The sequence below is a fragment of the Trachypithecus francoisi genome, unplaced genomic scaffold (assembly GCF_009764315.1).
Source record: "Trachypithecus francoisi isolate TF-2019V2 unplaced genomic scaffold, Tfra_2.0 Lachesis_group13, whole genome shotgun sequence".
NCBI lineage: Eukaryota > Metazoa > Chordata > Mammalia > Primates > Cercopithecidae > Trachypithecus > Trachypithecus francoisi.
This window is the reverse complement of record NW_022681458.1, coordinates 90,528,559-90,541,844: the sequence shown is the minus strand read 5'-3', so window position 1 is coordinate 90,541,844 and position 13,286 is coordinate 90,528,559. Positions and strand designations below refer to the sequence as shown.

The 13,286-nt window shown below is 41.2% G+C and overlaps 2 protein-coding genes across 10 annotated transcripts in view; both read left to right on the top strand.

Moving 5' to 3' along the window:
• The window catches only part of FMNL2 (formin like 2), a 318,596-nt gene that overhangs the window by 51,305 nt on the left and 254,005 nt on the right, over positions 1 to 13,286 (top strand). The window lies entirely within an intron of this gene.
• Positions 3,205 to 4,700, top strand: LOC117094999 (nuclear migration protein nudC-like). The gene has a single exon (XM_033231480.1). It carries the CDS (start codon positions 3,352 to 3,354, stop codon positions 4,606 to 4,608), a length of 1,257 nt encoding a protein of 418 aa, XP_033087371.1. The 5' UTR covers positions 3,205 to 3,351; the 3' UTR covers positions 4,609 to 4,700.

The window sequence follows — 13,286 nt, the reverse complement described above, 5'->3', positions numbered from 1 at the left end:
GATTTTTTTAAGGGAATCTCTGCTGTTGCCACTTGTGTTGTCATCTTCTCCCTGAGAATGTTTTACCATAGCGGTTAATAAGTTATGTGATTTTAATTATCTCTTCACTTGGAGGAGTCAGTGCCTGTGGTAAGTTGTTTGACCATTCATTCGTTAACTCATTCAACAAACTCTAGGCTTTAGCTGACCACTTTTTCATTAGCGGCTTTCTTTGCTTGTTATTTTACTTTGATTTTCATGCTTTTCACCTTATATATGTCTATCCGTTTTCCCTCTAGGGCTTTCGTGACCCTACTTTTTCAGCAATTCATTGTCTGTCTGATTTGATGTTATTGCTTTGAAGCCTGGAGATTTCTTACACGGAGGTGTTTTTCATTGACCTGGATAAACTCAGAAACAAGTTATTGCTGTCTTTTGGCATCCCCCCTCCCCATTTATGTGTTATTCACCATAGTCTTATTAAATATGTTAAGTAGTGATGCCGGAAGAAGTAGATTCTGCTTTCAAAATGTTTTTAATTTCTCTCAACAAAGGTAGAGAAAACTTTTGTTGCTTTAGGAGTCTAGGAGACCCCCCTGGGCAAAGTTTGCTGTTGTTTCTTCCCAGATTCCCCTCCCCCTTCACCATTCCTCCAAGAATCTTGAGGAACGATGATTTAAAAGAAAAGGGTCATGAGGGAGGACTGGCTCATAGATATTTTATGAAAAAGTGTGGCTTGCCTTGGGGTTAAACCATTCCTGGAAAGTAGGAATGAGCTCTTCATTGCTTTGTAGGCAATCACAGTGTATAAATACTGTAGAAGATCTGGGTTAAAAACCAAAGCCGAAGCTGTTATCTATAGTGTGCTGTTGCCAACCTCCCAGTAAAGTTTTAGTTTAACAGACCACACTGTGGCTGATAATGATAATTTTGTGTTATCCCTATTGGACGAGTGGCTAGCCTGTTTCCACAGTAGACAGATGCTTTTCTTAATGACAGACACCAGCCCAGGGCCTTGCTTTGTAGTAGGCCTTTGATAAATGTTAGTTAGATTTAATTGCTTGCTGACTTGTTGAGTACTGAGTGTGATTAGATTAAGCCTAATATGTTGTAATTAAGAACTATCAGTCACAAAACAAATTTAATTTTTTTCTAAAAATATATGAAATATAAAAGTTATAAAATAATTATGACTTATCAAGGGGAAAATTGTGACTTATTATACTTCATTCAGTAGCTGAGGTTCAGTTCATTTCTACATTTGAATTTGAACTCCATGTCTGGTTGTTTTTTAAATGTGTGTGTGTGTGTGTGTGTGTGTGTGTGTGTTTTGGTGGGAATTGGAGTTGGGGTCTCTCTCTGTCATACGGGCCAGAGTGCAATAGTGCAATGATAGCTCACTGCAGCCTCAAACTTTTGGACTCAAGCCATCCTCCTGCCTCAGCCTCCTGAGTAGCTAGGACTACAGGCATGTTTCATCATACCTGGCTAATTTTTTTTAAAAGATTTTTTTTTGTAGAAGTGGGGTCTCACTATGTTGCCCAGGCTGGTCTTGATCTCCTGGGCTCACACAATCCTCCTGACTCGACCTACCGAAACACTGGGATTACAGGTGTGGTCCACTGTGCTTGGCTGCACATTTTCTTTCAACAGTTTTTTCTGTCCTTTGTTGAAAGGCTTCATTGTCCTGCTGATAATTAGGCTATTAGAATTAGGAAGATTCTTCTTTATCACCTGTTCTTAGATGACAAAGATTCTTAGAAATTCTTGCTGTGTTTATTTTGTACTTCCTGGTAATGTACTTTAGATCTGAAAAGACATGATTGAAGTTAGCTCTTACAGAGGAGGAAAATACTTTTGTATACTAAGGATCAGTTTAAATGACTCAAGATAAGCAATCAAAGAAGTGTTATCTTTACCATTGTATTAGTCTGTTCTCACACTGCTAATAAAGACATACGTTGGACTGGGTATTTATAAAGTAAAAAGGTTTAATTGACTCACAGTTCAGCATGGCTGGGGAGGCCTCAGGAAATTTGCAATCATGGTGGAAGGGGAAGCAAACATGTCCTTCTTCATATAGCGGCAACAAGGAGAAGTATGAGCTGAGTGGGAGAAAAGCCCCTTACAAAACCATCAGATCTGGTGAGAACTCACTGTCTTGAGAACAGCATGAACCTAACTGCCCCCATGATTCAATTACCTTTTACCAAGTCCCTCCCATGACATGTGGGGATTATGGGATCTAGAATTCAAGATGAGATTTGGGTGGGGACACAGCCAAACCATATCAACCATATTCTGCCTAAATTAGATGTCTATCTCTAATCACAGCTTAATTATTCAAGTGCCTACAGATTCTTCTTTTAATTGGTGATTTTCTGATACCATTGCAGGACCTTCTGATTGATAGTTTGTGCACAAGTTTTTAAAAAGAAGTTAGTGTCTCTTTTTAAGAGAAATTCGTCAACTACAGTGACATTAGAACCAGTGATTAAAAATTACTGAAGTCGCATATGTGGATGTCTATGCCTGTCTACTTTTTGTTTATAGAACTCATGACTATTTAAATGAAAACAGTCACCTCAGTCCTTACTAAAAATAATGATTGTTAAAAATATAAAATTTAAGGTGGCTAGCAGAATGAGGCAATAAATACCAGAGAAATGGAGTCATGAGTAAAAGTATTAATGTTCATGGCTTCTTTTTGATTAAAGTCTAAACGTTGTTTTTCAATTCAGACTTAACAGGGAGGATGCTGCAAATGAAGGGAGGATGCTGCAAATGAAGGGAGCATTTTTTTCTGTAAAGGCCCACACAGTGTCTTATGGTGTCTTAGTACATTTGGGCTGCTGTACAGTAACAGAATACTATAAATTAGGTAGCTTCTAAAGAACAGAAACTTATTTCTCATGGTTCTGGAGACTGGGAAGTCCAAGATCAAGGCATCAGCAGATTCAGTGTTTGAGGGGAGGACCTGCCTCCGGTTCAGAGACAGCCATCCTTTCGCTGTATCTTCACATGGCAGAAAGGATAAGTAAGCTCTCTGGGACCTCTGTTTTAGGGGCACTAATCCCATTTATGAGGGCCCCACCTTCATTATCTAATCACCTCCCAGGAGCCCCATCTCCTAAAACCATTACATTTGGGGGTTAGGTTTCGACCTATGAATTTTGAGGAGACACATTCAGTTGATGGCAGAGGGAGATACTTGGTCTTCAGATACTTAGATTTTTAACTCTGAATTCTTGGGTACCTTTTAGAGATAAGGACTGATTTAGACTGGAGTCGTTGGGCCCAGCGCGACTCGAAGTAGCGGAGAGAGCGCGGGACTAGATCGCAGAGCTCCGGACGTGCATCCCAGCTGGCGCGATGGGCGGAGAGCAGGAGGAGGAGCGGTTCGAGGGCATGTTGCTGGCCATGGCTCAGCAGCACGAGGGTGGCGTGCAGGAGCTTGTGAACGCCTTCTTCAGCTTCCTTCGATGCAAAACAGACTGTTTCGTTGGAGGAGAAGAGGGGATGGCAGAGAAGCTTATCATACAGATTTTCAGCAACCACAATCAGCTGGCACAGAAGGCCCGGTGGGAGAAGAGAGCCCGGCAGGAGGCTGAGCGGCGGGAGAAGGTGGAGCGGGTGGCCAGGCTGGCCAAGGAAGCCAAGTCAGGGGCCTCGGGGCCCCAGATCAAGATCAAGGAGCTAACTGATGAAGAGGCAGAGAAGCTGCAGCTAGAGACTGACCAGAAAAAAGATGCAGAGAATCATGAGGCCCAGCTCAAGAACGGCAGCCTTGACTCCCCAGGGAAGCAGGAGACTGAGAAAGACGAAGAGGAGGAATATGAGAAGGACAAAGGAAAACTGAAGCCCAACCTAGGCAACGGGGCAGACCTGACTACTTACCGCTGGACCCAGACCCTGTTGGAGCTGGACCTGGCGGTCCCTTTCCATGTGAACTTCCGGCTGAAAGGAAAGGACGTGGTGGTGGACGTCCAGTGGTGGCACCTCCGGGTGGGGCTCAAGGGGCAGCCAGCGGTCATCGATGGGGAGCTCTACAACGAAGTGAAGGTGGAGGAGAGCTCATGGCTCACTGAGGACAGCAAGGTGGTGACTCTGCATCTTGAGAATATCAATAAGATGGAGTGGTGGAGCCGCTCGGTGTCCAGTGACCTTGAGATCAATACCAGGAATATTAACCCTGAGAATTCCCAGCTCTCAGACCTGGACAGTGAGACTCGCAGCATGGTGGAAAGGATGATGTATGACCAGAGAGAGAAGTCCGTGGGGTTGTCAACCTCAGACGAACAGAAGAAACAGGAGATTCTGAAGAAGTTCATGGATCAGCATCTGGAGATGGATTTTTCTAAGGCCAAATTCAACTGGCCCCTGTTTTTACCTCCTCGAACTCTTGGGGCTGAGCTGCAACCATCCAGCTTTTTTCCCACTCTTCTCTGGCCCTTGTGGGCCTCAGGGATTCGGGCAGTCATGGAACTGGCCCAGCACACAGGTCCCAGGGCATCAGGAGAAAGGCTGGGATTTGGGGTCTTGTCTTCCCCACTTGGCCTACTGTTACACATTAAAGCGATTTGCTTAGCAAAACAAGAAATAAGGACTGATTTATTTCCTCATTTGTGATGCCAAATTGTAAAGATTAAGGTAATTGTTCTGTTAAGGTATGAAAATACACAATTTCTAAGAGACAGAGGCAGATAGGATATTGGCAACCTTCATACCCTAGTTTGAAAGGTACTGGCCTTTCTTGGCTGTGCTGAGGCATGAATAAATACCTCACTATTGTGGTTACAATAGTAATCATACTTTTGTTGTGTTTTATTTCTTCAATTACCATCTGTTGTTGGAGCTTTTAGCTAAAGCATGGCTTTGCAGACTTCCACCTTAAGTCATAGCACTGTGTCTTGGTGAATTGATTATAGAGGTTGAAGTTAGTATCTTAAATTTGATTCAGTCACATATGCCTTTTGGGTGACTTCACTTTGAATCCTCAAAGGATGACTTAGAGAATGCCAAATAAACACTCTGGCAACTGGTAATGACCTTCTGGGAGATTCTGACAGATTGAGGTTTCACAACAAACACAGATAAAAGACAGTTTTTCAGAAAACAATGGCAAAGGAACTGAGTAAGTAAAGCATAACTGAAAGCAGTAGAGGTAGTTGAGTGGAAATGCATAGAGAGCTGGGAGGAGTGGAGTTCACCAGCAAATGTATCTTGTATATCTGGCTGGGAGGTGTAATTGGGATGGAGAAAGGAAAGGCAGCATGCAGGAAGGCATGTGATAGGAGTAGAGCTGTGTGCCAGGGGTGGCAAGTTGACTCTCTTGGATGAGAGAGTTTGTCCTACTGTAGTTAAAGTTAGTTTTTGTTCTGAATGAGACACTGACTTTCCCTTATTTCCCGATAGGGGTTTTGAATATAGTGACTTGAAGCAAGAACAGTTATTGGAACTATGGTATCAGATTTCCTGAAGGTAACATTATTCATTAAATAATAATGTTGCTCTTTGAGCCCTTAAAATTGGCCTTTTTCTAGACTCCTAAACTCTTTATGTTCCTAGTGAAATAACGCTGGCTAGAGCCCTTACCAAACTCTGACCAGAAACAGTGAATTAAAAACAGAAGACCGGGAGCTAGAAATTGATTTTTTTTTTCAAACCCATATTGTCTTGGAAACATCTACCTTAGGATCTATTCGCATCCTTAACCTTGCCAACCCCTTGATTCATTTGCAAGATGGCCACCCTCCTTGCTATTTACAATCATTCATTCTTTAATTTCAAATTTTTGTACTATTTTCATATTGTTTAAATGAGGTTCACCTACCCAACATGGTAGCTATTTGCCTAATATCTTCATTGTACCTAAACATTGTGGAAAGTGGTTTCTTTTATAAATTTAAAATGTTTGGCTTTTCAAACCCCTGTTTTCTCATCTTCCTTTGTCAGAGTTCTGTTTGAGGTGACCAAAGCCACTTGGATTCTGATTTAGTGGATGATTTTGGTGAAATTAAGACTTTGAGATTGACTTTTCTCTCCCCTCACTCACCACAGCGGGAATGCATTTTTCATCTTTTCTGTGGGGTGATTTGGAGAATGACTGAGATGGTTATTCCTTTTTTTCTCCTGTTTCAGTCTGTTTTGTGCTGCAGTGACAGAATACTTGAGACTGGGTAATTTATAAGGAACAGAATTTTGTTTCTTACCGTTCTGGAGGTGAGTGGGAAGTCCACAATCGAGGTGCCAGCATTTGGTCTGGTGAGGGCCCTCTTGCCGCATCCTTATCTGGTAGAAGGCATAAGGGCAAGTCGTCCAAATGTGGAGTGAAGCCTCTTTTATAAGAGCCCTAATCCCATTGAGAGGGAGAAGCCATCATGGCTTAATCACCTTGAAAGGCTCCACTTGTAAATACCATCACTTTGGCAACACCTAAATTTTGGAAGGGACACATTGAAACCGTAACACCCCCTCTCACCTATTGTCTGCCCTCCTTTTGGGAGTGGGCAGTGGTGCTGACTGAAAGATGGATCCTCCAGGCTTCTTTGCCCTCTGGCTTCTAACTGGATTGGCCAAGGGGGAACTTGAGGAGAACTAAGAGTGGGAGGGGAGAGAGCTGCCAGTCGTCACATCTCTGCTCTCTGCTGCAGTTTTGTCAGTGGCTGTGTCCCACCAGGAAACCATTCTTGCCTGGTGGGTCCTCTTTCAGGCCTCCAGCAGATTACTTTCCTCTCCTTGATGCTTCGAGTCACTTTCTACCTGAATGCCCCTGTGGTGCTCTTCACCCTTCCCTCATCTTTGTAAATAGTCCTTTGATCAGATGTCTTCATTGGAACTGTGTGAGTTGCCTCTATGTAGTACATGTAAGACACTGTTGATTAAAAGTACAGATAAGACACTGTGGTGTCAACACTTTCACATGAGGAAACACATAGCGCATTCAATGTGCGTGATTATAAGATACGTCTTAATTTCAGATACATTAATACTTAGAAACAACACCCATGACTCTCAAAACAGGGAAACCTATGAAATTGCTACTGGTTTTTCATTGTATTAAAGATACCATAATAAATATCTTTGTTTATAAACTTGCCTATATTTGAGGTTATGTCCGTAGGATAGGTGAGAAGAGAGTTGTAGACATTTTCTAAGGCTTGTTTCTTTTTGCCGCATTGCATTCTAAAAGGGTCAGACATATTTAGAGTGCCACCTGCAGCTTCTTAGCTCGTGTTTGACTGTCCAGTGTGTGTTGACTTTTCCACAGATCTTTCCTAATCTAATAGGCCAAAGAGAGTCTTTCCATTTGGCAGTGAAAGTGAACATTTTCTATTGTTTCTTTTTTTTCCTGTATTTTTCTTTTACTTTAAAAAATCTCCTTTGCTATTTATTTATCGGGTCTTACTGTTTTTCATATGCATGAGCTCTTTGTGTAATAGGTCAGGGGTTAGCTAACTTTTTCTATAAAGGACCAGCTAATAGACATTTCAGGCTTTGTGAGCCACACAGCTTCTGTAGGGTGAAAGCAGCCTTAGACAATAGGCAACTAATGAGGATGGCTGTGCTCCCATATGGACACTGAGATGTAAATATTATATAGTTTTTATATGCCCTGGAGTATCATTCCTCTTTATTTTTTTCAACCATTTAAAAATGTAAAAACCATTCTTAGCTCACGGGCTGTAGAAGAACAGGCGGTGGGCTGGATTTGATTAGTGGGCCATAGTTTGCTGACCCTTGTAATAGATGATAACTCATTTAATCTGTTTTGACTATTTTCCTCACTTCCTTTTTTAGATAAATTTTTTAGGCCTACAGAAGTTTAAATTTCTTACAACATCAAATTTTAAATTTCTGGCCATTTTTGTCATGATTCTGAAAGTTAGAGTGTTCTTACTAACGATCATATCCAAAAATACACAACTTAATTTTAGCTTTAGAGACATGTTTTTTAAAGCATTCGCCTTTATTCATGTGGAATTTATTTGCGTGTAGTGTGATTTGGAAGTCTAAATTTTTTTTTTTGCAAGCAGCAAACCAATTGTGGGTTGTTTTTGAATCCCCCTGGTTAGTACTGGGTTCGCTAACTGTGCTTTGGATACCTTTGATCCTAGATTTACAGCATGATAATTTTCCCAGTTTTCATTTATGTTCAAGAAGTATGGTACCAACCTGTGACATGAGTTCCTCTTAGTTCTTCTTGGCTCATCTGTTTCCATGTGAGCTGGTATCCACAGGAAATTCAGAACTCTTATAGGCATAATATTAATAGATACATGTGGAAAGAGTTGTTCTCTGAAAAAAAAGTTTGAGTGTTTTTTTGAGACAGAGTCTTGCTATGCCCAGGCTGGAGTGCAGTGGCGCGATCTTGGCTCACTGCAAGGTTCGCCTCCCGGGTTCACGCCATTCTCCTGCCTCAGCCTCCCGAGAAGCTGGGACTACAGGCGCCCGCCACCTCACCCAGATAATTTCTTTGTATTTTTAGTAGAGATGGGGTTTCACCGTGTTAGTCAGGATGGTCTCTATCTCCTGACTTCGTGATCCACCCGCCTCGGCCTCCCAAAGTGCTGGGATTACAGGCGTGAGCCACTGCGCCCAACCTTTTTTTTTTTTTTTTCTTAAATGAAGAATGACAACTTGATCTCCCACACTAGGAGAGAAATGTGCAATTAATAGTTTTTTTTTTTTTTTTTGGCCTTTGGGTTTTTTTTTTTTTTTTTGGCCTTTGGAAGACATACTCAAATTTGTGATAAGTAAAATGACTTGCTTATCACAGGTTACCATATAAGACTGGACAAGAATGATCTTTTATTTCTAGCCTTTTAGGTTGTTGAAGTGACCTAAAATGTAATTTGAGGATAAGCAAAACCCTGATCTGCTGAAAATTACAAAACCAAATTTGCAGGAATGGCTTTCTTGCTCCGAGACTGAAAAATTTGTCTGTTCCCAATTCAGTTGACTATAAAAAATAGATAGCATGCTTTTATTTTCTGACAGCACTAACAGTTATTCCTGCTGAACCAGGAATGCTGTTAGAGTGTCAAGGATGGATTTGCCTTAACTCATTTTTCCACAAAGCTGTAAATTAAAAAAAAATCTGTCAACATTTCTTTGTAATTCTTTGGTTCACAGTAGACAGTCCTGCTGCAGAAGTCCTGCTCCGGTCAGCCCGTATTTCCAGTGAGAGTGTTCTTTCAGAATTGGAAATGTCTGTATGTTCAACTGGGTTGCCATGGTGCTGTGGGACATGAGGTGGCAAACCCCACACAAGAGTTAAAGAGATGAGTAGTGCTTAGAGTACAGATTACAGAAAGTACAGCTTGCCATTAAGTTCTAGGCAAGAGGTAGAACTAAATGTCTTAATCTGAAGAGGAAAATCTTCATTCCAAGGGACATTGGGTTTCGATGAGATTCATCGCTAGATTATGCCCCAGGTGGCCTGTTAGCTTTTTTAGGAAACTTGTTCCCATTTTGTGTCTCCACAATGGTTCTCATCTACTATCTGGACCAGTCCCTTAAAATTAAAAGTTAAATTAGTTGTGATGTGATTTGAAATTTGAAACCTATGTTTTTGTTTAGCTAGACTACAATGGTACACTTAGAATTTTTGTTCAACTTCCCCACCCAGTATGAATTTGGAGAAAAATAGGAATGACTAAAAAAATCAACCGACTCACATGAAATTGAGAGGACAGTTTGGAAATCTCCTTGAATTTCTTTTTGTAAGCCAAATTTATTTTTATAAGCCTTTAACGGAAGACAGTTTGTTCTTTGGATAATTGGCTCAGGCTTTATCCTCCTCTTTCAAATATGCTTCAACCAAAGACCCAACTGTGAGATGAATTGGATAAATGAAGTTGGGAAGTGTGTGTGTGGGGGGAGGGGGAAGGCAAAACAGTCATGTGGAATCTTTTGTTTTGTTTTTAAAATAATTCTTAAGAGCTGCTGTCTTTCGACAGAGTCAGAAAGTCCTTGCTTAAGCATATTTGTCACTTATAGAGAGTGAATGGGATTCTGAAGTCTTTAATGTGGTTCTGTAAATGTAAGCCTTGTTGTTTAATCATTGCATTTCTGCAAAAATGAACTCCTGCACCCGCATCCCTCCCCTCTCCTTTCTTTTAGTGTCTTAGAACTGAGCTAAGCATTTGAACAGTCGTTGCTAAGTGTTTCCACATTGGGGGAACTAGAAGGACTTGGCTGGATAGAATTCTGATTTTCATGGGAGGGAATTAGTTTTCCGTTTTCTGCCTTAGAAGTCATATAGTATACTTGCTATTTGGGCTGAACTGACTTGAAAAGTCAAACAGGAATGAGTCTAGCTACTAAATTTAGAGAACTGACTCGTAATTTCTTGATCTAATACAGTGGGCAGTCTTGTCATTGCCAGTTCTTTATTTCAATGTTTGCCAAACCTAGAATGAAATCCAAGGCTGCTGCTTAACCATCTATAGCTCTGGTAGTTCATTTCTACTTCTCGTGCTCATTTCCGAAGATAACATGTATTCAGAGAGCCTGTGAGGTCCTGGCTTAGATGAGTCCTGCATATCAGGGCAAACTTCCATGCTTCTGGACATCTTTCACATTTCAGACATTGTCTTGTTTCTTTTTCTTTTCCAGTTAACAAGTATGTTTTTATTTAAGTCAGGCTTTAATTCTCCCCTCTTCCCCCTCTCCCCTTTGCAAGGGAGATTTAAAATAAGTGGGAAATTACTTTTTGTATAGATGTTCTTTCGTCTTAAATTCATGCTCATGTGACTTTCTACTTGCCATTTGGAGTAAGAGTTGTTCAAAGAGCATTACCTAAATTCCATCATTAAAAAAAAACTTATGTCCCCCCTCAACCCTTCATCATTATTTTTAAAGCTCTCAAAATGCCTGTCTTGCTTAAAGAATCATAAGACTATGGAAGTGGAATGCACTTGGCATGTTGTTCACTATTCCATGAATTTGTAGACTAAATATATTATTTCTGTGGCTCACCCAGAAGATGTTGTCATCCTTTAAAATTGCAATTAGCATTATTGTAAAATTGACCGATGGAAAAAGATCTATTAAGATTATGTGTATTTTGGATTTAATGTTGCTTTACCTAAGGATGTTAGAGTTCACCAAATCTTGCTTTGCCTGGGATGTGCATGGAGAAAGATTGAGAAGAAGTGTTTTTGTTTTTTTTTTTCCATTAATAAATGAAAGAACTTCAGTGTGAAGAATTTTAAAAAGTCACAAGCACAGATGGTTCACCTGGGTAATTTGCAAGGAAACTGGATGAGCATAATGTAGGTGGGGGGACTTAGGGAAATTATTAGGATCATTCAGTTCCTTTCCTTTTATCTGTCTGAGCCAGTTAGGAAGAAAAAAATGAGGTTTTTGGATGTCAGAATTACCCCACTGGAATTGTTCATGTACTTTTCAGAATAAAAACATCAAAAGAGAGAAATTAAATTTTCTGGTATGATTTAAAAAAATAAACAAAATGAGACATGCTGGGGAAAGTGATAGGACACTTTCAGGTTGTGAACCTCAGGGAGTTTCCTGGCCAAGACAGGTGGCTTGGAGTTTTCCCTTTTTCTCCTTCTCTCCTCCCTTCTACTTTACTTTTCTCCCTTTCTTCCTCCCCCCTTTTTTTTTCTTTTGTTTGCACACCCAGCAGCATGGACCTTTCCTTCTTTTGGTCCTTCTATCCATCAGGGTCAGGTCTTTCAAGATAAGTGGACACAATACCACTAAATCCGTAAACTTCTGATTTCTATGTCATTCTTCTCTGTGAGCCAGTGTTGTCATTGGTTTAAAAAAAATAAAAGCTTCGGCTGGACGTAGTGGCTCACACCTGTAATCCCAGCACTTTGGGAGACCGAGACAGGCGGATCACCTGAGGTCTGGAGTTCAAGACCAACCTGGTCAACATGGCGAAACCCCATCTCTACTAAAAAATACAAAAACTAGCTGGGCGTGGTGGCAGGTGCCTGTAATCCCAGGCATGGGAGGCTGAGGCAGGAGAATTGCTTGAACCTGGGAGGTGGAGGTTTTGCAGTGAGCCGAGATTGAGCTGCTATACTCCAGCCTGGGCAACAGAGTGAGACTCCATCTCAAAAAAAAAAATAAAATAAAAACAAAAGCCTCAGCATATTGTCCTCTGGCCTGCGAACTTGCTGAAGTATTATTCCCTATTGTATCCCCCAGGCTATGTTGCTGTCTAGCCTGTGAATAAGGCAAATTCCGTGTTATGGAGGTAGTGGGCTATGTGAAAAGATTTTTTATATGATGAGTTATACAACTTGAGGCTAAGTACCTAATTTGTAAGTCCTCAACTGTCAAATAGGAATGATACCAAGTGCAAGGAGATGTGAGAATTACAAATGCTCCTGTGTAACATGCTTTATATATTGCTTGGTATACTCAGTAGGTCCTCAAGAAATGCTTGTTTCTTTTCTGCCAGGTCTCTAGTAATTGGAATTTTGAATGACTAAATTAACATTCAGCTCATTTTTTTTGAGCGATTAACATGTAAGGCTTTTCTAAGTCCTGAGGGAGGTAAAACATGAATGATAGGTAGCATTTGCTTGCACAGGCACTGTTTTAGCCACGTGTACATTTTATCTGGCTTTATCTTCTATACACAGCTATGAGATACGCACCATTATCTCTAGTTTATTCATAAAGAAATAGTATAGAGGGTTGATTTATCTGAGACCGTACAGCTAGTAAGTGATACAGTTGGCTGAGGCATAAAGAGAGAAACTGATACCATGTAATACAAAGCATAACATGATACTTATTTTTAAAAAGGGTGAACACCACCAGATGATTGAGAGGAGAAGGCAATTGTATTTGGTTTGGGTAGGAAAATTAGGACAGGTTTCAGGGAGAAGATGCCATTTGAGCTGGGCATGGCAGGAATTGAGTGTGTTGTGGAGAGGTAGACATGGGAGCCGAAGAGAGAATGTGGTGGCCATGGAGACAGGACCACTTGGGTGCTGCCCCAGAGCAGCAGACAGCTTCACTGGCTTTCTGAAGAATACTGGGTGTGTGACAACCAATCCTAGAAGCTGCCCCTGGACCCTGAGCTGTTGCTAGGATCCCAGACCTAAGGTCGGGTTTGGAGGTGAGGCTTCCTCTGCCCAGGGTTGCCACGTGGCCGCGTTGGAGGCTGTACATTGACAGAGAAGTGAAACCAGAAGGCGGGTGACTAATCCAAATAAAAGTTGTGGAGGAGTAGAAGGTGTCAGCACAGGATGAGGGAGGATGTTTGAAATGATGGTTGAAAGGGGGATGCCTAGAGAAGTTTCTGAGCCCCGGATGGCCTC

Coding starts and splice junctions, on each gene's coding strand:
- LOC117094999 (XM_033231480.1), top strand. CDS start 3,352: ATGGGCGGAGAGCAGGAGGAGGAGCGGTTCGAGGGCATGTTGCTGGCC.